The sequence below is a fragment of the Protomyctophum parallelum genome (genome assembly GCF_964188405.1).
Source record: "Protomyctophum parallelum genome assembly, chromosome: 23".
NCBI classification, from domain to species: Eukaryota; Metazoa; Chordata; class Actinopteri; order Myctophiformes; family Myctophidae; genus Protomyctophum; species Protomyctophum parallelum.
In genome coordinates, this window is record NC_139715.1 from 22,586,906 (window position 1) to 22,614,634 (window position 27,729).

General features: G+C 40.6%; 1 protein-coding gene across 3 annotated transcripts; it reads right to left on the minus strand.

Moving 5' to 3' along the window:
• Positions 1 to 2,455: 2,455 nt before the first annotated feature.
• Positions 2,456 to 27,729, minus strand: LOC310854369 (dipeptidyl peptidase 4-like). Of its 3 annotated transcripts, none has more exons than XM_083758971.1 (26): positions 27,492 to 27,729; positions 27,273 to 27,360; positions 25,157 to 25,252; positions 23,461 to 23,552; positions 23,060 to 23,134; positions 22,916 to 22,968; positions 21,646 to 21,718; positions 19,520 to 19,640; positions 16,937 to 17,085; positions 16,011 to 16,108; positions 15,802 to 15,931; positions 14,457 to 14,495; positions 14,092 to 14,190; positions 13,685 to 13,755; positions 13,504 to 13,557; positions 13,042 to 13,151; positions 11,768 to 11,809; positions 11,331 to 11,435; positions 10,781 to 10,850; positions 9,360 to 9,554; positions 8,032 to 8,086; positions 7,548 to 7,647; positions 6,684 to 6,739; positions 6,143 to 6,215; positions 3,595 to 3,668; positions 2,456 to 2,781 (listed from the first exon to the last, which is right to left on the minus strand). In XM_083758971.1, exons 1-26 carry the CDS (start codon positions 27,492 to 27,494, stop codon positions 2,692 to 2,694), a joined length of 2,211 nt encoding a protein of 736 aa, XP_083615097.1. In that variant the 5' UTR covers positions 27,495 to 27,729; the 3' UTR covers positions 2,456 to 2,691. The 3 variants fall into 3 exon arrangements, with proteins under 3 accessions (XP_083615097.1, XP_083615096.1, XP_083615098.1); XM_083758970.1 differs by having other exon boundaries at positions 11,768 to 11,815; XM_083758972.1 differs by lacking the exon at positions 11,768 to 11,809.

Genomic DNA, 27,729 nt, shown 5'->3' on the forward strand with positions numbered 1-27,729 from the left:
GGCATCAGACATTTTCAATGTTCCAAAAGACAACGAGGCTACCAGATTTGTCTAAAATGAACGCTCTTAAATATTTTAAAAGTAATACAGTACATCTCTGGAATCAGACCACTGCAAAATGATCATGTTCCCTGGTTTATTGTGTTTGAGTAAAATTATTTTTTTATCAGAATGCGGCGCGATGCGGCGTATTGTGAGCTTGTAGATCTGCTATTTTCAAATGATTTTATGATTTTTATACATTTGAAAACTTGACATGAGGCATTCTGCATATTGACATTGCATTAATTTTACTTACTTACTGTATGTACTTTTTCCACCACTGAGAATAGGGACGATGGTGTCCATGGTTAAGTAGAATGGTGTGTACCCTATTCTGTGGCAAAAATAGCTGATCTAAAAGCTCACGAAACTAATTTATGTATCATGAATAAAAACAGGCCAGGCCTAGTATAGTATGGGAATCCAGTCAACTAAGTTTAGGGTTTAAGTGATGAAATCAATCATGGTGGTCTCTTCATTTTTCCCAGAGCTGTATTATACAGTAATTATGAATGTATTTTTATTGGTTACTTGCAAAAGACACATTATGTAATTTAAACTTTATGATGAAGTCAAAGACGTTATTTTATAATTTTTTTATTGAAATAATCACATAACAAAAAATAAGTCTCAATTTGAAAGCTCCATTATTGTACAAAATATTCCATACACAGAAAACCCCAAAGTCAGTGCAATAGACATTTCCTAAGTAATAAGGCACAACCGTACGGCATACAGTACACAGTAAGTGAACTCAAAATGTTCATCAATACTTGTGTATAACTAAACTGGTCTAAATTAAACAAATCAAATTAAAGTTATTAATTCACTAGCACATTACTTTCCTTTGCTAGCAATACTATAGCCTACCTTTAGAATTTAAGAAGACAAAAACTGGACTCAAAAGAAAAAGAAAGAAAAAAACAATCTCTAGCCACATAAATATGAATAACGTTAACAGTAAACATTAGTTGCCCTGATAATGCACTCTCTCCACTGGATGTTTCCTCTTAAAACAAAATCCCTTTTTGTCAGTCAAATGTCAGATGGATTAATTTCTTAATCCTGATTTACAGTATTTTCGGCACAAGACACCAGCACACGTAGTATAGAGCACCGAAGTCTGACGTAAATATCGCTAGAGAGCGCCGGTTCGTGTACTTTTTATTTGTACTATAATCGCCATCATAGGGGGATCTTAGATCGCCTCATATAAGAACTGCATGTGTTTGAAAAATAAACTACTACTACTGCTGCATTTTACATTTTCGCTGGAAACGGACTGTATCAAATATGACTGACTGACTGCCCTATACAATACAGCATACTGTACATGAGCAACTGGCGGCCCAGGGTGCCACATGCGACCCCACCTTCACTAAATGTGGCCAGCAGGTTAATATCCGAATATCGATACATTATATTATTTATTTCAGCTGTTACAATTCCAAACATGCAAATATGACCCTCTTTAATTACTTGTAGTCTAGTTTATTATTAGTTGAATGAGTAGTTGATTGTCTTTTTTATGTCCAATGTATTTGCATTAGGTTCATAAAGTTAACATAAGTAACCTATAACTTTTCAGGATTCCAATTCAAAAATAGCAAAATTACAATAATAATAATATGGATTACAATTCAAATAATACTCCAGAGGGCCAATGTGGCCCTCTGGAGTGAGTGTGGAACTCTCCATCTTCAAAGTTGCCTCACAATTTGAGACAGTTTGTTTATTTTTGGATCACAATTCTTATATGAGATGATTTTAAGATGACCCCATGTTATGCTCCATAGAGAAAAACTTCCACAAACTCCTTGGAACCAGGCGTACTGTATATAATATTATGTATCTATATAGATCGGACATTAGGTTGAGGATCCACCACTGACAACCTCTTTACAATCATAAGGATGTAGCCGTGTTGATTTCATTGACGAATATGACGAATAATGTTAGTCGACTACCTTTTTCACTGACAAACTAAATTAAAACAAATTAAAAACTAAGCCATGATGACTAAAACTATGGCTAAATATACTGACAGTTTCGTCAACCAATAAAAACTGGACTAAAATGTTAGGGAGGGACTAGTAGAGAAGAGATCATTTTACTTTTGTTTGCGCTCGGGTGTTGCGCTCTGAAAATAGCAGATCTACAAGCGCACAATATGTAGACGTATTGTGAGCTTGTAGATCGGCTATTTTCAGCATGCAACCAAGTGTGAAATCGGCCATTACGACGCCATTAAGGCATGGCCAAAATTAATTTTAGTCGACTGAAATGATATCATATTTAGTCGACTAAAACTAGACTAAAAGCAAAATATTTTGGATGACTAAAATATAAATAAATATTTAAAAGACTATGACTAAAGCCCAAACCACAGGAATGGGTCAACTCAAGACGCATGGTGGCGCATATTGGCCCAAGTGATTCAATTGGCTCAATTCAATGGTTCCATGCAACTACATGCGTCTACATTACATGCGTCTACTCGCAACCGTTTGGTTGCAAGGAGTCTGGAGTTGCATGGTGTGGTTTGGGACCAAATCAAAATGTCCAAATCAACACTTGGATGTATGTCATCTGCATGTGTCCAAAGTGTTGATCTCAGACTCCTCGGTATAACTCTCAGTCCAGTGGGCCTCAAACGAAGCACTGCAGCAGGAAGCGACTCATGTGGGTGTAGAGGTGCTTATTGGCCCCATCGAGGTCGTGAGCCATGTCTGTGTACCACTGGAGAAACAGAGAACACATTTCATTGTCTCATTCCAAAATTCAAACCAGCACCGCCACCGATTATGTATTATTCATTTATGTTTCCATGTTTTGTATTGCGTCAGTTATTTATAGGGGTGAATCAAACGAATCCATTATCAAAATTATTTTCAAAAACTAAAAATGTACAAGTTCACAATGCTTCTTGTCAGCGACTCTTGGACAACGAAGTGTAAAATAGGGTGTAAGTGGTTAATTCTTTCTCTGCTATCCACGATTATAATCGTACCCCCTAGGCTAGGGTACGGCAGGTGCCACCATATACAGTACTCCATAATAGTCATATATGAAAGTGCCGACCGTCACTTTACCTTTTAGCATTGCTCCGGTTGATATGGAGCACCAGCTATGGGATTTGTTTTACATCCAGGCTCAATTTAAATCCATTAAAAGCAAGATTTTCAAAGCCCTGTATCTCTAAAACTTCGAGCGCTGTCCATGGTTAGCCATTGCGCATCCCGATGATCGTAAATCATTCGTCGCGCATCGCTCCAGACATGCAACAGTTTCTGACCAGAGCTAAGGGGTATGAGCTAATGCTGCTGATCACCGCTGACAACACTAGCCCCCAATGGCTAGTGTTACAATGGGGAGTCAATGATGGCAAGGCTTAGCTGTGCTTACCAATCTATTATTATACGATTATTTCTTTGATTAATATAAAAAGTAATCTTTGCACTTGGTCCACTTACCCCCCCCCCCCCCCTCTATGCCAAATCTCATGACCAAAAATTGGCAATCACAATTGCGCTAGGTGCTCAGGACACTCACCATGGCTTCAAAATCAACTTGTTGCTCAACCAGGGCTTTGGAGATTTGAGCCGACTGCTGGAAATGAACATTGTCTGTAATAAGTAGAACACACAGAAACAAAACAATCAACAAAGAGTCGGATGACATCATCAGTGGTGGAAAAAGTACTCAAATGTTTTACTTAAATTGCGACGCATTGTGAGCTTGTAGATTGGCTATTTTCAAATGGCCGAAATATATATAGGGTTGAAGTGGTTAATGTATACGTTTTGTAATAATAAGTAACTAAAGTTTTCAAATAAATGTAGTGGAGTAAGTACAATATTTGCATCCGAGATCATAGTGTAGAAGTAAACGTATTAGAAATTGGAAATACTCGAGTAAAGTACAAATACCTAAACATTGTACTTAAGTACAGTACTTATAAGTGAATGTACTTAGTTACTTTCCACCACTGGCACATCATCCATGCAACACTTCGTGTGGACTAAATAGGTCACATTGTCCTTGAGGAAAACGCTGATGATTCTGTGTCAGCTCACTCTTCTAAATTGAATGGAGTACTTTGGCATGTATTATTAGCCCTGTTGTTTTTGGATGCATGGCCGTTAAATGAGAAATTCTTTATCAGGGCAGGGCAGCAGCCTCTGCTCAGGCTGTTCCACTTGAGCGATAGAATATGAACCATTCAATTTTGACAGTCTTTGGTTGCCAAGTGCACGTACATATAGTACAGCGGCTAACAGCCATATTGTGAGAGAACCTTTCACTTGGTGATACAAGCGTGAAATTTGGCATGAACGAAAAATCCAATATGGCGGTCATTTTTCAAGATGGCCGCTAAATAAAAAAGGCCTTTTGTGGCGGTTCTGGACAACCATGGGTGCGGCCAACTCGAGACCGGGCACTGCACTCCCTGTGGGTGTGTGGAACGTGTTTGTCGAATTTGAAGTCGGTGGGGCGAACGGTTCTCGGGTTACGTGGATTACAGATGTACACACGCACACAAAATTTGTGCAATGTAGCAGATCATTGGAACGGTTGTTCGCTTGGTGATACAAGTGTGAAATTTGGCATGAACATGCCTCTGGGTCACCTCTTTAACTTTTTTAACCGAGCCATCCAAGAATCCAATATGGCGGTGCTATTTCAAGATGGCCGCCACATCTAAATGTTAGCCTATGTCTACATTTCTTACAAATTGTAGGAACATTTTCACCATTATAGATAGATAGATAGATTTTTTTTTTTAATTTTATATATTATTTTATTTTTTATTTTTTTGTCATTATTTTTAGTTTTCATACTGAAAATGGTAGCATGTCTGTGGCTGTGGAAGGTGAACTCGTGAAGCACAACGTGTTGAAAGAAACGAGAAACGACACAAATAAAAACTTCGGCGAAAACAGAAGCCCAACACGAGGATAAAGGAAACATTCAGTCCAAATGTCCAGTTTGCTAATTCACAACAACAACAACAACTACTACTACTACTTTGGTGTTTGAAACTTTGAATTTATCTAACTATTAAATAATAATAGCAGTATCTTTTTATATTTGTCCAAAAAGAATACAGGCAGTAGCATATTATATTGGCTATAGTGTTAGGGTCTGTCTCTCCACAGACCATGTCAGCCCTGGCCACTCCCACTTTCCATTCCACACTGCAGTCCCATTCACTCACCTGTCTCCAACTCCCTCGTCATCCCATCTGTGAACACTTCTACAATCAGCCTGCCCCCTATATAACTGGACTCATTGCAAGACACCTTTGTCAGTTCATAGTCTGTTGTTGCCGATCCTGTGTTGACTTTGTGTCATGACGACATTTCCTGATTCTACTGAAGTATGAGATGTATTCATGATTTCCTGCGTTCTGCTCCAGTGTAAGATTTTGCCTCATTTCTTCATTAAATACTTTTGAAATCTGCCCTTGTTTGCTGTGACTCTGCATATGGGTTCAACTCTTTCTGCATCATAACATATAGGCTATTATGGGGAATGTACACTAACTCCTTTACCTCAGAGAATGTTTTCATTCTCGATACAACCATAAAATGGTCTATGGTCTAACTAACTGTAACTAGGGCCGCCCCTCCCTACGAAACGGGATAGTAAAAACGGGGAGGCAGCCCTACAAGCATCAGCAGGCCAGTTTCAGGCTTTGCATTATACTTTACATCACACATAACCACTTAAACCCTCTTAGTAAACTACTACCACTACTACTCTGCTATTTTTGCCGAATGTTCCACCCAGAAAAGGAAAGGAATGTTAGTGTAGTGGTTAAAAGAAATAGAAAAACAAACATGACAAAGAAATGTGCTTTGTCATCTGCCCAGTGTTGCATTTTTTGAGCGGTTTACGGTTTTGTTATTGATACATTGACATAAATTGATCTGAGAGTTTATCAATCAAATCAGTTGATGCACATTTGTACAACAATACTAATGTGATTTATATGGTACAAATATATATATATATATATATATATATATATATAACTGAATTTAAAATGCATAATGCAAGAACCATTTGGAATCATTTGAGAAAGTTATTGTCTTACCGTCTGCTGTTCCATGAATCAAAAGATATTTGACATTATGGAAATTCTTGGCCAAGGCAGTAACTGTGCTGTTCTGAAAAATATGAAGAATGTGTTCTTTGTTCAGAAACAGTGGTCAAGGCTAAAGGATCATTCAGACCGCTGTGATTGTTCTCCGCAGTATTCTAATGCTTAAATGTACACCAAAAATAGCAGACAAACAAGCTTATACGGTAGGTCTGCTATTTTCAGTACAAATCAACATTGTACCACAATGTGTAAATCGGGTGTTTTATCTCCATTTAAATTGAAATAAGACATTATTTATCTTACACAGGACACCGTGTTTTCTGCTGTCATGTTTCGTATACAAATGAGGCCTTTTCCCATAGAGACATAGGCTGGGACGTCAAGTGAGGTATTATTTGTTTTTTTTATTCTGTAACCTACGTGATCAGTTAATTCTGTAACGTGATCAGTGCGAGAAGCAAATAAGCAATGGGAAGAATCTGAAAAACTCTGAAGTTGACTTGGATCTGGTTTATCACAGTGTAGTACTTACTTTATAGTTTGGGTTTTCAGAAGGTTGCCCCATGTACCGCTCTGTCCAGATGGAATCTGGTAAAATGAGTAATTTTCTATCAATTACACACTCTATGAAGCCTTGAATTCATGGAGATTTCTTTTAGTTTGTGTTGCATTCCTGAACCAATAATATCAGTATGAAACCTGAACCAATTCAGTAGGAGTCTATAGTAGACTCAAAGAGAATGTTACTTAATAATTGCAGTGATCTATGATAAATTGTCAGATAACTTATGAGTAGAACGCATAGCCAACTACAGGCTATATCACCTCCTGCTCAGCACATTAGACAACCGTTTAAGAGCAGGGAGATAGATACATAGAACCATAGAGTATATATGAATAGAGACGGCACCGGATATCTCCTTCCATCCACTTGCATTAAGTTGCTCAAAAGCGCATGAGGCGATTTCACTCAGGAACAGAGTGCATTCTGGGATGGATTTGCCCCAAACACATGAACGCGCTGGCCGTTGACTATCATTGCACACGTTCACGTATGAAACAGCGGCGTTCACGTATGAAACAGCGTTCACATGTCATCGTGACCGTGCACAATGATGGTCAACGGACCAGCGTGTTCATGAGTTTGGCCCAGCGCTGCAATAACAAATTCGGCCACTATGTCCATTTCGCCTCAGGGTTTCCCCCGGGTGCCGTCTCTATTCATATATACTCTAAGGAGCAAACGAGCGCGTGCCCAGCTTCAGGGACGCCGACATCAAGAGGAACAACAGTGAATGTGGTGCACGTCAGTGTAAATAGTGTATCTGACTCAACTAGATTGCAAACTACGTGTCATTAATGAAAATAAATACACAAAGATGAAGATGAAGCTTACCATAATATTCCCAGTTAGCGACGGGAGCAACTGCTATCCCACATTTGAACAGTCCACTTCCAGATCCCAGCACCATTGATGTCACATAGCCTCCGTAGGACTGTGGAGATAAATCCCACATTGCTAAACCACTTCAGCCCTATTTTATACTTTGTTGAAAATAGACCAGCTCACAACGCACCGTGACACGTTGTGAGCTTGTAGATCATCTATTTTCGCTATTTTATTATTATTATTTTTTTTATGTTTCCCACATTTTTCAGAATTTTCTGGGAATGTTGTAAACGTTTGCTCTGGCCAGAGTTTTCTGTATAGCTAATTTGCATCTGTGGTCCCTTGGCAACCTTTTAGAAATTATTTGCCCATAACGAGATGCCCAAACTAGGGACGCCAAGGTTACGATTGTTCAACAGTGTAATAATTACAACAATGTGATTCCAACAATTTGCAACAAATACATTTTTAATGTTTTTAAGGAACTTACCCAACCCCACATTGCAATTCTGTCCTCATCAATGAAGCCCATTTTGATGAATTCACTGAAACAGAGGGGAGGGGAGGTTGTTAATACTGCAGTAAAAGTCCAGAAGTATTGGCATCAAAATGTACTTAAGTACCAAAAGTAGAAGTTACTCACAATGCAGAATGTCTCGTTTAAAGTTTTCACATGTATAAAACATAATTTGAAAATAGCAGATTGCCACGCATTGTGAGCTTTTAGATTGGCTATTTAAAAATGGCTGAAATGTATACTGTAGGGCTGAAGTGGTTAATGTATGTGTTGTAGTAATAATCAAAAGCTACAAAGTAACTACTGTAGTGGCTAAAGTTTTCAACTAAGTAAATGTACAATATTTGCCTCTGAGATGTAGAGTAGAAGTAAAATTAGTGGCAATTGGAAATACTCGAGCAAAGTACAAATACCTCAAAATTGTACTCAAATACAGTACTTAACTTAGGTAAATTTACTAAGTTACTTTCCACCACTGTACCGGGGCAGCATTCAAGATAAGCAGCAACATTTAATGTCCCTGTCCCTGTCCCTGTCCCCCCCCCCCCCCCCCCCCACACACACACACACACACAGTGACTCAGTGACTCTGTCTGTCGTCACTCGTCAACGAGACACTGTGGTAAGGTTCAGCGCTCATGGTGACGTCCCACTGTTTTATCACCTTTACTAATGTTCCAATATGATTATTTCGGGGCGGTCACAGCCTGAGAAGACTGAGAACCACTACCTTACAGTAAACAGCATTAAACGGGTCAAAGTCGGGCCAATTATCTGGCCATGTGAGGGCCGTGCAACCACTTCAGGTCAATGCTGTTTGCTTGAAGTGTTGACTTGTACTAAAATCTGCTTCTCCCATTCCTCACTGGCAGTGGTGGAACGTAACGAAGTACATTTACTTAAGTACAGTATTTCCCATTTCCAATACTTTTACTTAGACATTTCGGATCCAAAAATTACTCCACTATATTTATTTGAAAACTAGTTACTTAGCTTACTGTAGGTTTTAATTATTATTATACATTTTGCCCATTTGGAAATAGCCGATTAACAAGCTCACAATGCGTCTCATCGCGACGCATTGTGAGCTTGTAGATCTGCTAAAGATCTGCTAAAGATTTTTCAACATTAGAAAACATGAAATGGGACATTCTGCATGATGATTGCGGCCAGTACTTTTACTCAAGTACATTTTGAATTTCTGGACCCTTTACGTGTAACAGAGTAATTCTACATTGCAATAATGATACTTTTACTTAAGTAAAAAAACATTTGAGTATACTTTTTCCACCACTGCTCACCGGACGGCTGTTATCTGATCTTCCACTTCATAGGTGCCCAGGCGCTTATAGATGGCGTGCATTATATGGTCGCCCTGGTAACCGGTCCCTCTTCCATCGAACCTGGCAACAACGATTTTCTCTGTGCTGGCCAGGTAAGATGACCAATCTGTACGGTACGAGAAGTCTACCGTCTGGCTGGCAGGCCCGCCGTATCTGGAAGATCACAATCGCTTTATTTTTTGCAAGCACAAAAAGCACAAAAAGTACAAAAGAATAGGAGCTATGCTCAACCGCTGCCTCTATGCTAAACCCCTTATCCCCTTAACCCTAAACTACTTTGCCTTTTTTTTTGAATGGTTAAAATAGCCAATCTACAAGCTCACATGCTTGTAGATTGGCTATTTTAACTATTACTTTTACTTTTATTACTATTATTTGTATTACTTTTCATTGGTTTCATTTTTTTTAACCAACACACAGACTTAAAGGTTGTTCAATAGCACTGGTTTATGCAACAAAAAATAATTAAAACCCCCAAAATTGAGTTAAGGTGGTTGCACTGGACGCGTTTTTCGGAAAACCGATGGAGAAACGCCGCTAGAAATCGGAAAAACACGCTGGGTGTGTGGGGACCTTAGGTGAAAAACACGCTGGGTGTGTGGGGACCTTAGGTGAAAAACACGCTGGGTGTGTGGGGACCTTAGGTGGTTTCCTCCCGACAGCAACAACGCTTACATTTTAGTCGTAGTTTTGGGTTCAAATGTTTTACTTCATGAAACACATGCACTGTCCAGCTGATATGGTATGCGATTTAGAAACTGCTGTAGTCACTGTTGTATCAGTGTTAGGGCTGCACAATATATCGTTATCGTATCGTTATCGAGGTATGAACATGCACAATATCAGTATCGCAAAAGGGCAACGGTATCGCGATATAGATATATCTCGTCGACATATCGATATATTGTCTATATCGACAATATATCGTCCACTTCTAAAGCCAGCCCTCTATTTTAGCCTGTGCCCCTCGGAAAATAAACCATCACTCGTTTGTCCCTCTGTCCTGTTGTAGCCTGGCTCCAGCCCTGCATCACTAGCCACGCCCATTAAGAAAATATGTTCTGGCGATTCAGGTCTGGAGTCTCTCCCGACGACGGTGTCAGCTAGGGCTGCACGATATATCGTCATCGTATCGATATCGAGATATCTGCCATATATATCGTGATATGAATTTTTGTCCATATCGTGCAGCCCTAATCAGTGTCACGTATTTTTTTATTACAGTCTTGTCAAATGTATTTCATAATGATGTAATGTATTTTATGTGTGGACCCCAGGTCCACACATAAAAAAGAAGTAGAAGCTACCAAGAGTAGCTTCTACTAAGGTAGTAGCTAATGGGGATCCAAATAAACAAATAAACGTGATGAGGATCTTACACGTCCACGAGCAGCGGATACTTCTTAGATTCTTCAAAGCCAGGAGGCAAAGTCATCTGGTACCACAGCTCTGGGGAGAGAATCCATATGAAATATAAATATAAAGACATGCTTCAAGATAAACGCCTGGAACGCATCTGTGTCACCTTAGCTTTTAACCACTTTAGAGTATACCTATTTACACACATCCTCCTCGACAGTGGGTGCAGGGCCAATAAAGCAATCATGGAAGGAGCAAGGGCTTATTTTAGGATTACTTTATTGAAAAAACAACGTTTCGATCTTAGTGGATCTTCGTCATACTGACCTGACGAAAATCCACTAGGATCGAAGCTTGTACAAATCTTTGAATATATATTCTTTCACAGCAAAAGGTCTGCATATATTTCTGGGTGTTCTGTCCACGAAATAGTTTGAGAACCACGGCACTGACATAGAAACATAGGTTTATCAAAGAACTGTCATGATTTAGAAGACATTTGTAGAATATGGTCTCAGGTCTTAATGGGTTGAGATTCATTCAGATTATTTGATGGCCTAATGCACTTACTTAAATCTCCAATCTGAATGGTGCCGTGACGCTTGGTGGGCATGTGGATCTCGGATATTCGACTTCCAAACTCTTTGTTGTGCTCCAGAACTCTCATCTCTACAACTGTAAAAGTGGAGAACACAATACCATAACGTTGTTGTCAGCCATGAACTCATTATCTCCATATTCTAACTTTTTGTGTTTTTTCGTATTAAAACTAACACCCTGCATGATCATACTGACAGCATCATACAAAAGCATCAAATAGTAGCAGATTCGCAACCTCGAAACGTGGCACGAAGCGACGCGTTTTGATCTTGTGGATCTGCTACTTTTGCTGTTATTGAATTGGAATCCTGAAAATTAAAAATTTTGGACATATGAGGTTTCCACCCGAGAGCATAATAAACAGATTTTTTTCCCTTTAGATCCAGAATAACAGATTGCATGTCTACCTTCTTCACCTCTGTTGTCATAGAGATAGAAGCGAGGAATGGCTGGACCTTTGAATGCAAGAGATACAAATTTAGCAAGGGGGAGAGAGAGTAAGGCCTACAACATGCAGTACATTATTAGTCATGCTTAAACGAGCATGATGTAACGCTCAAGTGTCGTGCTTTACAGTCATTAATGGCACTTCTGCGCTGCTCATAATTACCGAGCAATCTTCGTTCCTACTCTCACCTATGGTCCTGAAGTGTGGGTCATGACCGAAAGAATAAGGTCACGAATACAAGCGTTTCATTTCCAAATCTCCAGTACTTTTACTTCTACTCCACTACTTCTCAGAGGCAAACATTGTAATAATAATAATACGGTAATAATAATAATAATAATAGCTCAGATTTATATAACGCTTTTCTAAATACCCAAAGCGCTTTACATGGGAACACCAGGAACAGACTTTATTAAGAAAAAAGATCAAAGCAAAAACAAAACAGATACAGGGTTAAAAAGATAAAAAGATAAACGAGACCTCAACTGGGGAAGGCTATTCTGAAGAGGTGGGTTTTAAGTGAGGTTTTGAAAGAGAGGAGAGAGGGAGCAGCTCTGAGATGGTTGGGGAGTTCATTCCAGAGTTTGGGGGCCGAAACATAAAAGGCCCTGTCTGTCCCCCCAGGTACGGTACTTGGCCTTGCGGACCTTCAGGAGGTTGGCTTCACTGGACCTGAGGGAGCGGGGGGACATATGGTTCAAGAAGATCGGAGAGGTAGGGGGGAGCCAGGTTATTGAGAGCTTTGTAGGTGGTGAGCAGGATTTTGTAGTGGATTCTTTGTTTGACGGGAAGCCAGTGGAGGTCGTGGAGGACGGGTGTGATGTGGTCTCTGGAGCGTGTACTGGTGAGCAGGCGGGCAGCGGAGTTTTGAACGTGTAGTACTTTTACTCCACTACAATTATTTGGAATCCTTAGTTACTATTAATTAATTTTGTAGATTTCAATTATTATTACAAAACATGCATTAACCACTGCTATTCTCACAAGATCTTTTATACATTCGAAGATTTGAAATGAGACATTCTGCATAATGAGTATAATTTTGGTACTTTTAGTACATTATGTACTTTTGTACTTTTACCCAAGTACATTTTGAATTCCATACTTTTACGTAACGGCGTATTTCTACATTGCGGTATTGGTACTTTTACTTAAGTAAAACGTACTTTCTCCACCGCTGCTCATGTTGTTCAAGAGGATGTGTGGTGACTGGTGTGTGTGTGTGTGACAGACCGTTACAGCCTGCACCATAGAACGAAGCGTTGTGGCTGAACAGTGCTGAGTTGTACAGGCAGATCTCAAATCCACATGTCAGACATTTGGATCCCCGACCATTGTACCACCTGTGTGAGCGCGCACACACACACACACACACACACACACACACACACACACACACAGAGCGCACAGAGTTGAAGTGAAAAACTGGAATTTAAACCATTAAGACCTGATACCGATTATACAAAATGCCTTCTAAAAAAAAAACGTATGTTGCTATATCAGTGGTTCTCAAACTTTCCGAAATCTAGAATAACACACAAATGCTTTCCCGCTTTTAACGAGTTCAATGAAATGCCAATATAACAGCACAACAGCACAACGAATTTCATTCAATTTCATTCATTCAATTCCATTCATTCGTTTGTTTGTTCGTTGACTTCGTTCATTCGTTCATTCATTCCATAGACTGTATACCTGTAGACATTCCTTCCCCCTGGTCTGCCACCCTCCTGGTTACTTGAAAAATACCTGCGGAACAGTGGCAGATTGACCGTACACATTAACGGTAGAAAGAAAGAAAGATATGTATGCCATTCAAAGGAAGGCTTGCATTTGAGATGATAGATGATAGACATGCCCGCTGGGTCCAACTCACACGCTGTCTGCAGTCACTTTCAGAATCTCCTCCACCTCCCAGGGGCCTGTGGTGATGGCTTTCATTTTGCCCTGTAAATTTGAGCACTATGAGCTGCGCTGCACATATGAGCTTGTAGATCTGCTACTAATTACATATAATTTTTGGGGTCCTTGACATGAAAGGGTTTGTGCACCACTGAACCACATAGAAACATAGTGTTTTTTGTTATGTTTTTGTTAGATTTTATCAGAAACTGTTAGGATTTAAGAAGACATTTGTAGAACATGGTCTCAGGTCTTAATGGGTTGGTTCAAAATCTATTCTACAGTCAGACTTACAGTGCATGTGTTTTTGCGAAGTGTGTGTGTGTGTGTGTGTGTGTGTGTATGTGTGTACGGTGTAACATGTACAGGTACAATACTTACCCCAACCACATGATGAATGTGTTTATAGCCATCGGTGTCACTCGTCACCACGTAATAACTGCTCTTATCTGCTGAAAACACTGGTGCCGGCGGTCGATGCTGACAAGTAAATGTATCATTATTATGATGCATTTGTCTTGTGTTGTTTAAGATATACTGTACAAATGATTGTATGCACTACTACAGTAGCCTACTATACTGCATGCAATAGTGATTACACTGTACACATGTACATGTATTTAGTGTACCTAGTCACATAAGCACTACAAATGATTGTAATTGGTATGATGGAAGCCAGCATAATTATTGGAATGCTAAAAGTTAATTGTTACGACGGTGTGAGCCGTGTGTTGTGCTTAACATACCCGTCCAATCCAACCTGTGCGACTGGTCAGTTTCAGACTCTGAAACAGAGTGTAACGTTACAACAGTTAATGTGTGATAATAACCATAATGGATGGATAGATCACAATCCAATCCAACCCACTTTATTTATGTAGCACATTTTTACAACGCAACGTTAACAAAGTGCTGCATAGAAAATAAAACGAAATACCCTAGCTAAAACACAGAAAAGCAACAGCAAGAACGCATAGTAAACTAGAAAAAGTGCCCTTCCGGGCACAGGTCTCCACCAGGTTATCCACAGATCCGTGCAGTTAGAGGTAAAAACACTTTTCGGCCAGTTATAGCGCCACCTTGAGGCTGAGTTGAAATTGTTCATGTGGCATTTTGTCCTCGGCCTAGTGGGAATGTGCGTGCACAATTTCACGGAAATCACGCGATGTGTTCATGATTTGCAGCATTTTGTTTGAAACTGAGCACTCCTGTGAACTTTGGAAGCCAATCTTAACCAATCAGGATGGAGTCTGAGAAATCTGAAAGACCCGTTTCGTTGAATGGCTCTAGAGAGACTGTGTACTAATTTGCGTGATGTTTGGACAAAATCTGTAGGTGTACTGTGAAAAAACTTGTTTTGCACAAAGCGGCCTCCTGGTGGCGCTATAACAGGCCGTTCTGGAAAGTTTGGGGCAGAGGTTCATCGTTGGCATCCAGGGAGTGTGTGTGCAAAATTTGGCATCGACCGGGTTAACGGTGGCCGAGATTAGCTGTTCACGGACACACGGACGGACACACACACGGACGGACGGACACACACACGGACGGACGGACACACGGACGGACGAAGTGCAAAACATACTCTCCCCACATGCCTTCGGCCTGGTGGAGACAAAAACACAACAATCACTGCAAAATACAAGACACGGCAGCGTTGGCAGACAATGAAACAAAACATAGACCACAGAAACTCTCAAGCAGGGTTAAAAGCCAAGGTATAAAGGTGGGTCAGGCAAGATGGTCCCCTCCCACCAGTTTGACGTGGGAGGAGAGCGCATTCCACAACGTGCTACGCCGCTACGCGACAGGAAAGGCTCTGTCGCCTCTGGTCTTTAGGTGGGTCTTCTTTGTGACCTTGACATTGAACTGGCCCGCAGACCGCAGTGACCTCTGGTAAAATATGAAATTAAATTCCGAAGCAAACAGGGAGCCAGTGGAGTGCAGGCAGAATGGGAGTAATGTGGTCACGCCTGCGAGTTCCTGTTGGGAGACATGTTGCAGCATTTTGGACTAACTGAAGCCGAGCAATGGATTATGGCTTATGGATATAGTTTAAATGCATTGTAAACAGACAGACTGATGACTGTGTACCTCATCTGCATTCCAGTGGTTTCCACTGAGCTTATAGAACTGAACAAGGAGTTCAGTCTGTTTCCTCTTCATCCATTGGACGGCCATGTGCTCGTCTGTCACCCAAGTAACCGTGCACAGGTAGTGGTCGCTGAGAGGAAAGAATGCACATGTCTGACGTGTGTACTGCAATGTAACAGCAGGGAGGGACGTTGAGGTTAATTTCTTACCCTGAGCCAAACTCTGATGGAATGACCACTTCAGAGATGTTCGTGGTGTTGGCGGTCTCCACTACAAACAGTTTGACTGTAGGATTGGGAGTACCTGCCTGAATGATTAAATAAAACAGCATATTGTCAACCCATACTGTATGTATCCCCAATGACTGTCCAACTGCAAATAATTTTGTACGCACTGCTTGAAGGTAGGGTATAAGTGATATATTTTGGTTAAAACACAACAACGCAACACGACAAAAGTTTTTTTTGCTAAAAGGTTAAATCATTATATTCTGATAGTAATCATTGCTATAGATCAGCGGTCCCCAAACTTTTTAGGCCATGCACCAGTTACCTCCTGACCTAGCTGACGGCAAATAATCACAGAATGTCACTGCACTGTGAGACATGCAGCTGCTGTATACTCCCACAGCTGCTCTATACTTCTCAGTACAACGGTGTTTTACTGAATTCTGCCGTCTGTGCTAAATAACACCGTAAAACCGCCATTACCCTTTTCATGTCACGCACCCCCTAGAGACCGTTCGCGCACCGTAAAGGGTGCACGCACCACAGATTGGGAACCCCTGGTTTAGGGTATGGGAGAGGTACCTTGGGGTATGGGTTAGGCCCGGTATGGGAGAGGTGCCTTGGGGTATGGGTTAGGTTAGGGCAGCGTTCCCCAAACGTTTTTTTGTCCGTGCACCCCCTGACCTAGCTGATGCACTCCCCAACGCTCTCGTTGTATTTGGCCGAATATAGTACAGTTTAATATGATTATGGCCAAGTCGTCACAGAATGTCACTGCACTGAGAGAAATGCAGCTGCTGTATACTCCCGCAGCTCCTGGATTCTGCCGTTTGTGTTAAACAACACCATAAACAAAAAAACACCATACCCTTTTCATGTCGCGCACCGCGCAGGTATGGGAGAGGTACCTTAGGGTATGGCAGCAGGACGGTGTCAGGGTACTGGTCCTCTCCGTACCAGCTGTATTCGATTACGTGGACCTGCGTATCGTTGAACTCGGCGTAGGCCAGGTATTTCCCGCCAGGTGACCAAAACAGTCCATGCGACAACATCTCCTCTGTATCGGAGGAAGAAAGATCAGGTCAGTTACGTCTCGTCGTTCGGTTGTCCCCTTACGATCGTCTGCCATCCCTCCCGCCGCGCATTGCACTTTCACCTGGACCTGGAACGCATCGGTGTCACCTTAGCATTTAACCACTTTTAGTCATTATTTGATCCTTCAGCTGTTGAAAAATAGCAGATATACAAGCACCTAGTGCAAGCTTTGTGGATCTCCTATTTTTGAAAAATCATGAAAATGTGTGCAAACAGCAGACGTTTTTAACTCAAATCTTTGCTTCTGGGGGGGGGGGGGTCCCTGGGGGGTCCCTGAAACAACATATTTTCAGATGGGGGTCTGGCAGACAAATATATATAATATTTAGGAAGTTATTTTGATCAACGTTTGCCTCTCTCCTAACGGTATACCGACATCAATACAGCATGGAATTGTGGACAAAATCTTATCCAGCGATAACAAAATATTATTTAGTTTTGGGTCTGAATGTCATCAAATGGTGGTCCATGGCTCAAATGCTGAATAAATAATGGACCTTGACATGATAAAGGTTTGAAAACCACTGAAGCCGAATATCGCCATTCATGGGCAGTAATGTTTCCATTCTCTATTCCGTTTATTTTGAAACCTGTGAGATGTAAACCTGTACAGTATATATCGTCTCTGTTGGGTGGAAACCTCATGCCCTACTAAGCCTACTTGATCATTTACGTTAAAAACACAAAAAGTTAACCCATTCTGCGCGGGAACCCATTTTGGTGTTAGCATCATGTTATGCTTTAGCTATTGAAAAATAGCAGATCTTATTCTAAGAATATTATTGTCAAATCCACACTTAAAATTTGGAATCAATTCAGGCGCCACTTTGGTCTACAGGCCCAGTCCTTCCTTGCCCCAATAACAGCAAACCCTTTATTCCATCCATCTTTGAGTGATAATACCTTCTCTTTATGGTCATCACTTGGTATTACAAAGCTCAGTGATCTGTATATTGACAAGGTATTTGCCTCCTTTCAACAGCTGTCTGGGAAATATTCCCTTTCAAATCAACACTTCTTTCGATATCTTCAGATTCGCAGTTTTGTGCGTAGCCTTAACCCTGTATTTCCAAACCTTCCAGAGGCCACTGTGGTTGATTCCTTCTTAACCCCATTGTCGAGCACGAAGGGCCTAATATCGGTTATGTACAATTGTATTTTCTCTTTGCGGCCTACTTCAATAGAAAATATTAAGAACAGATGGGAAGAGGATTTAGGAGAAGAAATCTCAGATGGTGATTGGGAAGATATTTTACGTCTTGTCCACTCTTCTTCCATTTGTGCGAGGCATGGGCTAATCCAATGCAAAATCATCCATCGTGTGCATTTCACTAAAGTCAGGTTATCCAAAATATATGGTGATATTGATCCCCTGTGTGATAGGTGTCGTTCGGCCCCTGCCACGTATATACATATGTTTTGGTCATGCCCTTCTTTACGTAGGTATTGGACTAAGATCTTTGACACTATGTCGAGTAGTGTTAGGGTACCATTTGAACCAAATGTAATGACAGCTATTTTCGGAATCTCTTCCCCTGATCTGTTCCTGTCAAAATATGAAGCTCACTTGGTGGCCTTTACCACTCTCTTAGCTAGGCGTCTAATTTTGATGAAATGGAAGTCCTCTGCTCCCCCAACCCATCTCCACTGGATTAGAGACGTACTCCACTTTATTAAATTAGAAAAGATTAGATGTACCCTGAGAGGCTCGGTATCCAAATTTGAGGACACATGGGGCCCTTTCCTCGCACTAGTAAATAACTTGCAGTTTCAAGATATTCCAGATTGAATGAGTTTAATCCTGGATTTGAGCATGCTAGATTCCCGACGTAGCTGGGTTGTTCAGTATATTTATTATTAGGAGCCATGTGTGGATGCACTGCCACGTCCATTGTGTTTTGAAAGGGTGACCAATGACCATGCCGTGTTGTCTTGTCTTGTCTTGTCTTGTCGTATGTTTGTCTTGTTTTTGTTTTAAAACTTGGTTCAGGTTATGTGGTTATCAATATCGCTTCCATGTTAGCATAGGACTATGCAACTTTTTATTTTATTTGATGCTGCCACAATATTTTGTGTATGGTGTTCACAACATTTATATATGTACATGTTATTTCTTTGATATGTTCTGTATGGGTGTGTCACATATACTGTCATTTTGTTTGATTTACTGTATACCCTGAGTCTTGAATAAACAAAACAGTGGAAAAATAGCAGATCTACAAGCTCATAGCGCACCACCGAGTGGCGCGCTACGAGCTTGTAGGTCTGCTATTTTTGAAAAATCGAAGAACGACTGACATTTTTAGAATCTGATCTCGGGTCAGAATGGGTTAATCAGACCAGTGTGTGTGTCCAGTGGAAACCTCGTATGAATCTGATCTCAGGTCATCACTTACCATTATAGACCCAGTCTGGGATGCCATTCAGGACCTGGTTGTATTCTCCATTGAATGTGACTTGCTCTGCCGGAGTAGCAGGACTGGTTTTTATGTACATATTATATTCCCAAACAAATGCCTGCAAATGAAAACCAACAAGAAAACGGTCAGCAGAGCCCTTCTTTATGTAAAACAAAATCACACTTGTGTGAAGTGAGGGGTGCTCTTATCATCATCCATTCATTGTCAATGGGAATTTAATCTTTAGGATCAAAAGATATCACACTCGTATAAAGTGAGGGGCGCAGCAAAGGCAGTATTTATATCAGCTTGATGTCATTTACTACCCTAAACAAACATTAAGGTCCATAGACTTGACTGGCAAAAAAAAACATAACTGCCCTAAACAAACCAAATCAAAGATGTTGTGCTGTGATCCCATATGGAACTAGAACTGCACTCTGTCGAGTGCATACTTGCTTGTTGCACACTAGTAGGCCATAAATGGCCAACTAGTGCGCAAGCAGAGCGCGCAAGTCCTTTCGACCGCTGTAAACTGTCAAATCTCAGTATCTCTGTGAAGGAACGTTTGAAATGATTAATGTTTAGATGTAACTATTTGCTACCTACTTTATACATATAAACATCTAGTATTATTAAGTATGATTCAAGTTTCTATCTATATAAGAAATACTGTTTTATCGTTGTAGATATATTCTGGATCCCCTTTTAGTTTTTCTAGTCATACACATACACACCACGTACTCTGGTCCCAGCAGATCAGGCACAATTAGCTATTTAATTTTTTACTGATTATGTATATAGTATACGTATGACTAGCTCTAAATGATGACGTAAGAAATATATATAGTATATAGGCATATACTATATACGTATACATATATACTCTATACTCTATACTGTATAAAGTGTGTAGTTGTAAGTTGATTAGCGGTATACTGTGGTTACTTTGCGCCAAAAACCGTGACAGCTGTTCCGCCATTTGAGGCTTACGCAGAAAAACATCAAATCTGTGCCTGTGTTGCTGGACCAAATGACCCACAAATGACCATATTTCTTACGTCATCATTAAGAGCTAGTCATACACATACACACCACGTACTCTGGTCCCAGCAGATCAGGCACAATTTGCTATTTTATTTTTTTCTGATTATGTATATAGTATACGTATGACTAGCTCTAAATGATGACGTAAGAAATATATATAGTATATATATAGTATATAGGCATATACTATATATGAATACATATATACTCTATACTCTATACTGTATAAAGTGTGTAGTTGTAAGTTGATTAGCGGTATACTGTGGTTACTTTGCGCCAAAAACCATGACAGCTGTTCCGCCATTTGAGGCTTACGCAGAAAAACATCAAATCTGTGCCTGTGTTGCTGGACCAATGGCCAATGGACTCAGGCACAATTTGCTATTTTATTTTTTACTGATTATGTATATAGTATACGTATGACTAGCTCTAAATGATGACGTAAGAAATATGGTCATTTCGTCATCATTGGTCCAGCAACACAGGCACAGATTTGATGTTTTTCAGCTGTCACGACGAAGGAGACCGGGCGAAAATATTACTTGCGCGCTCTGCTTGCGCAAGTAATTACCATATGCAGAATGACAGCAGCAACAGACATTCTATAGCTGCAGGTGTTTGGAAGGACAGAACATGCTGTAAGCTTCCAGCCATGGTGGAGTTTAAACCCACAATATGTAACCTAACCTTAGATATTAACAGAATACAAGTACCAAAAAGACAATAAGCACTTCTCTAGTGCTAAGTGAATTCAAGGCTTTTTACATTCCAGCTTTGAACCCTCAATTCAATGCAATTCCCTCAGTCACCACAGTGTTGATTCCCAAGCCCCGCTCCTCACTGTTCCATCAATAGACAAGTGTTTGGAAAAGGTTTCCTTTGACAGACTCATGTATCACAACGCCTTGAAGTCCAGCATAATCAGTCAAAGTAAATATATGCTTACCCCCCCCCCCCCCCACACACACACACACACACGCACACACACACACACACACACACACACACACACACACACACACACACACACACACACACACACACACACACACACACACACACACACACTATATTACCAGTTGATTGCCCTCGGGAGCCCACTTGAAGCGCTGGATCTCATGTGGAACATCAGGTGTGGCGAGAAAGTCCCTATAGAGAAGCATCAAATTCGTTCTTTCATTCATTGAGAGCTTAATGCTCCATTCGTACTTTGGTTCATGGGCAGAATGCGTGCCAGTGTCGTGAACCAAAAACAGCACATCTAAAAAGGTCACAACTTGTCCCATGCCATCAGGATGCGTTGTGTGTGAACTCGTAAGATGGCCTCTTTTCAGAGGAGTGTGTAAGATCGTCTATTCTCAGTGGAGCTTTACATTTCTCTGCATTCTTTTCAAGCTGTATCTTGCTTTTTGCTAGTTTTTGTTTGTATACGTTTTCACTTTTCTGTCACTTTTATTTTGTGGCGTACACAGCATCTGTGCATTAATACCTTTCTAGGGTGGCACAGTGGCAATCCAACTCTGGACTCTGCCATTGTAAAGTGTGTTGCTGCATCCATTAATGAAAAGACAGCCAGTACCAATTGTTTTGCATGCATTTCTTGGTATGGCTGTCCAATGAAATGTAACACATTAAACCATATACAGCAGTCGTTCCCAAACACTGGGTCGGGACCCATTTGTGGGTTGCGTATTTGTGGGTCGCGACCCATTTGTGGGTCCGTAATTTCATTAAGAACTCAAAGAACAATCTAATCAAAATTCCATAAATTCGAAAAGAAATGTTTAAGAAGTAGTGAAAATAGCCAATCTACAAGCTCACAACGAAGCGACGCATTGTGAGCTTAATTCAATTCAATTAGCCTTTATTGTCACCAAGCTTGCCCAAGCTTAGTTTGGGTTCCGGGCAAACTTCTAATTTCATTTCTGGGTCCTGAGCTAAAAGGTTTGGGAACCACAGCATACAGTAGACTTGGTTGACTGGAGTCCCCAGGAGTCTATACAAGGCCACCTCCATTTCTTTCCTCTACACCACATATCTTACTGTGATACGTTGTGAGCTTGTAGATCGTCTATTTTTTCTGAATGTTCACCGACCAGAATAGGAATGCTAGGAATTGATTGATTGAAGTATTAAGTTTGCAGAATGGGTACATTTCACTTGAAAGTACAACTCAATACAAGACACACTGATAAAGCATTACACTTGTTTACAACAGGGTCCACCATTTTCAATTGATCAGAACATTTAGAGACGTACATATTGTAGATATAGAGAGACATACGGACAGACATACGGGTTCATGTGGTTAAATATGAAATGGCTTTGTCTAGTTGGAATACGTACTGTTTCTCCATGTCATAAATATGGCACGAGCACGTATATGTATGCTTCCACTCCTAATGGGACACAACAGAGTAATGATCAGATTAGTAACTTGGCAGAACGTATACATTTTTTTTATATTAAGTCAATAAGAGCCTCACATACCTTCGAGAAATTACTGAGGAACGCAACATATTTACGATCCGCAGACAATTTGTAATCATAGCCGTCGACTCTATGCTGTGTTGAGATAAGACACATCTGTTAGGAAGAGTGTGCAACTGTGCGTACATTCCTGCTGAATCACAAGCAAACTCACAATACACAGTCGGCTTGTATATAACTGCAACTGCCTTCCACATGATTCATTGCCCATAACATGTACAGTACATACATGAACATGCACTGACAGAAGAACATACACTATACACGCACGCACACACACGCACACACACACACACACACACACACACACACACACACACACACACACACACACACACACACACACACACACACACACACACACACACACACACACACACAGCGAATTTGACATCACTTACAAATGTCTCACTGCTCAGAAATTCTTCAGAGGTGTTTGTGATCACGTTGTGAAGACCGACTGAGCCGTTGTTGTCGTGTAGATATTCATGATCTACAGGGAAGGAGAAGAAAAAGTGAACGTTAAGTGTTGGACAAGAGATGTATGCAGATGTTACACGGTTGAAAACCCGGATAGACTACATCTGAATAATTATTGTTTCTTGCTACAGTAGTATACTGTATGTTACATAATTATATGTCATGTGTCGTCTACAGATCAACCCTAGTTACATATATATGTCAGATCGAGCTCAGATGAGGAGTTAGTTCGTCAGGCTGAGCTGATGCTACATGCAGAGGGCCCCTATATCGTGAAGGTCCAGGGGGTCTCCAGGGCCTGTAGACGCGGTTTCCCCTTACTCCTGGGTATGTGTCATGTGATGAAGAGAGGATCCCTCTACTCATTGTATAGGTCAGCTCTCTATGCATTGGTGTATAATGTTACAGTAAATTCGAGAAACCAGTAAAATGGTGAAAAATGGAACGTGGGGGGGGGGGGGGGGGGGGGGGCGCCCGTTTTTCTGGCGCGGGAGTCCTCTGCGGGTCGTGCCCGGGTCCCTTTGAGAAACCCTGCTCTTCACATTCGAAGAAGGTGGGACAGTTATACTGGAGAGACCATAAGTGCAAGTAAGGTGTGCGTATACGTTGGTTAGACATACTGGCGTTGCAAATTAGCCTTGGCTACAAACCCATATACAATGCAACGGTTTCACGTTTTTACAACTTGATACATTGTTTTTTGTATTGTCCCTGTTAAATAAACGAACAGTCCGACAACACCGTGGCTCCCGACATGCGTGGCCGGTTACAACTAACCTGTGGCCGGGTTAAAACTCACCCATGGCTCCCGACATGCGTGGCAGGTTAAAACTAACCGGTAGCAGGTTAAAACTAACCTGTGGCTCCCTACATGTTAAAACTAACCTAACTGAGGTTAGGTTTGGGTTTGTGTTTTGGGTAGTGTGTCGGACTAATGACTGTAGGACTGTTAGTATGTCGGACCAAACACATGCACCCCAAAAGTAAACACAGATTTGACATATGTAATTCTGATCATGGTGTCAGTGTTTGTGTGTGACCCTCTGGGTCCTTCAACATTGCAACAATGCATCAAATGTCAAACCATCAAAGTTGCTTCATTGCTTACCTCAAGTAAAAGCCTATTCTCTATGCACTCTATTATAGAGTTTATATCAGTGGCGTGCACAGACATTTAGAGGGGCAGGTGCTCAAGTGAAAAAAGGGCACCTTGTGCTGCGCATTTTGGGGCGGGAACCCATTTTGGTGCTTTAGCTATTGAAAAATAGCAGATCTACAAGCTCATAGCGCGCCACCGAGTGGCACGCTACGAGCTTGTAGGTCTGCTATTTATTTATTTTATCGAAGAACCACTGACATAGAAACATAGCTTTAGATTGTGGGGGCCTAAATAATATAGTAGTAGTGTTTTTTATCAAGATTTGATCAATGTCACCATGGTCCACAGACTTTTTTAGCACATTGCCAAAAGGGCAGGGGGTGCTCTAGCACCCCCTAGTGTCTATCTGTGCATGCCACTGGTTTAACATTTGTAAATTATCTGGGTTAGAGGACCTTAACTGTGTTCTGGGTTCTGGCTCTAGGTTCCAGTACAGTGGCGTTCCAGATTGCCTATACCTGAGATCCATTTAATGTGGTAGAAACTAGGGCTGAGGGAGCTGTTGAAGACATCACTGAGCGTGAAAGACCTCTTCATTTTGGATCCTCCCTCATCTGAAATGAAAATGCCAGGCAGCCAAAGTTTAAACTTAATGCAGTCACAACCGGTTATTTATTGCTTACAGATATCATGTTCCATCGCACACATTGATAACAATGATAAGAAATCTCAACATTGTAGCTGATAATGATAATGTAACAAGAATCAAGACAGATGTATTGGTCATTCACTCAAAGCGTGTGTTGGTGTGGCATGTACATATAGGGCCATATCTTGTGCCACCCCTTCACCCTTATATCCCTAACCGTATTTGCCTTTTTTTTTTTACAAGTTTGAAAAACATTTTTAAATAGCTGATCTACAAGCTCACAATGTGTCGATGTAGATCGGCTAGTTGAACTGTTTTAAAATGTTTTTCAAAATAGTAAAAGATGGCAAATACATAAGTTTAGGGATAAGACGTAAGGGGTGGCGCAAGATAGCGCCACCCCTTATAGCCTTAGCCTATTATTCTTTTGTTGTAAGTAAATCCTTGTGTTATATCATCTTGTGTTTTATATCTGTCATAGCTGTTTTCTCATGTTTGACTTTTCCCTAGCTTATATTTTGATGCACAATAAACTTGACCTTGAGAGGGGATGTTTTTTTCTTCAGTGGGTATGTCAATCTGTCATTCTATCAGTTACTGAAACTCAAATGTTACTTTCCACCACTATTTAACTGTACATCCTAAAACATGTGCTTCTTCTTACCATCATGGTTCACTGCAGGCACATGCAGAGAGACAGATCTAAAACTAGGCGATAACGATAACCCTGTTCCTTTATTTTTGAAGTAAATGTTCAAATGGGTTTTATGTTTTCCTTTATAGTTTGTCTACAATTTACAATTTACAATTTAGGCATTTAGCAGACGCTCTTAATCCAGAGCGACTTACAATAAGCAAGAACAAAAGCATGGGAATACATCACAAAAAAGCATTCCCACTGGGAACAGCATTTATCTACTATTTCATGTCTGTCATTGCCTTTCAGTGTGCTTATATATTATGCTGCCTTGCCTGCTTGTAGTTCTCTTTAGAATCCACCACCTTTTGTGTTGCAGAATATTTAGTGTTTTCTGCCGTTCATCCTCTGAAATAACCGGTTTCCCAAATTGCCTGGGGCTACGTAACGTTGCCATGTATTTTGGACAACCATTGTAAACCCAGTGTTATAGTGGTAATTTGCTACTATGATGACTGGATACCGGCATCCTGTACCGGTCGGTATCCGTACCGGAGTGCCATACCATACCTGTACCGGCACTGGTACTGTACATGTATGCGCCAATTCAATTCAAATTAAATGTTTTAGATCATGTGTTTTGCTCATGGCCTTAATGAACTTTATATTACAATACAGCAGCAGCTTAAGCAGATGTTTTCTATTAGTGTGGATTATGTGGAATGGATGCACTGATAGAATTCTGCTCTCAGCTCACATTTGGAGCCAGCTGTTCCCAGTGGTCAAAAGTAACTAAGTACATTTACTTTACTGTACTTGAGTACAATTCTGAGGTATTTGTAATTTAGTATTTCCAATTTCTAATACTTTTACTTATATGCACTATATCTCAGAGGCAAATATTTTACTTTTACTCCACTACATTTTCATAGCAGATCTGCTATTTTCAAAAGATTTTTAGACATTTGAAAACTTGAAATGGGACATTCTGTATAATGAGTACTTTTTGCTACATTTGGTATTTTACAGTAAAGTAGGCCTACATTTTGATACCAATACACCTAATAATTTGTAGGCCATACTTTTACTCAAGTACATTTAGAATCAAGGACTTTTACTTAAGTTGTGATGTATAGCATTCCTACTTGCAGTATTGATACTTTTACTGAAGTAAAACATGTGAGTATTTTTTTCACCACTGTTCCCATGCAACGTGCATGCGTAATGGCGCACGCGTAATTGTTCCTTTCCCCTTTATATGTGGGGTTATTGAGTTAGCCTATCAAGTCACTCTGACTCAACATATAATACAACATGACTTATCAACTCGATGATGACGAAGACTCACCGTTCAGAAATATTGCTGTCGGCACCGCTATTAGAATGACGACCACAATCACCCCAAGCAGCCCGAGGATCACTTTGGGCCATGGAATCTATGTTCGAGTTTAATCAAACATTGAAAGGAAAAGGAAGAGTTGTGTGTAATCAGTCACTACAACCAAACATTGCTTGCTTCAACGCATGCACGAATACGTATTCCAAAATTAAACGGCAGCCTACGAACCATGGTTGTTGTGCGCTCAAGTGAAGCGTAGTGTTATATCCGTTTGCGATTAACCTCCTCCAAGTTCATGGAAAGATATATGGATGGATAGCTGTATTTATTCCGGACTGTGTAGCGGACAGTATTGCTGCAATGCTGCACCAGATGTTCTGTTCGACATGATCTCACTCAGGGTCCGTAGGAAGGAGGGAGTAAAGTTCGTCCAATCTAGTTGTTTTGAGCATGCCAATAATATTGT

Excerpts from the sequence above, each read along its gene's own strand:
- LOC310854369 (XM_083758970.1), bottom strand. Across the intron at positions 23,553-25,156 it reads CCACATTAAATGGATCTCAG|ATCATGAATATCTACACGAC; the intron begins GTATAGGCAATC and ends CCTTCCCTGTAG. Across the intron at positions 13,756-14,091 it reads ACATTCATCATGTGGTTGGG|GGCAAAATGAAAGCCATCAC; the intron begins GTAAGTATTGTA and ends TCAAATTTACAG.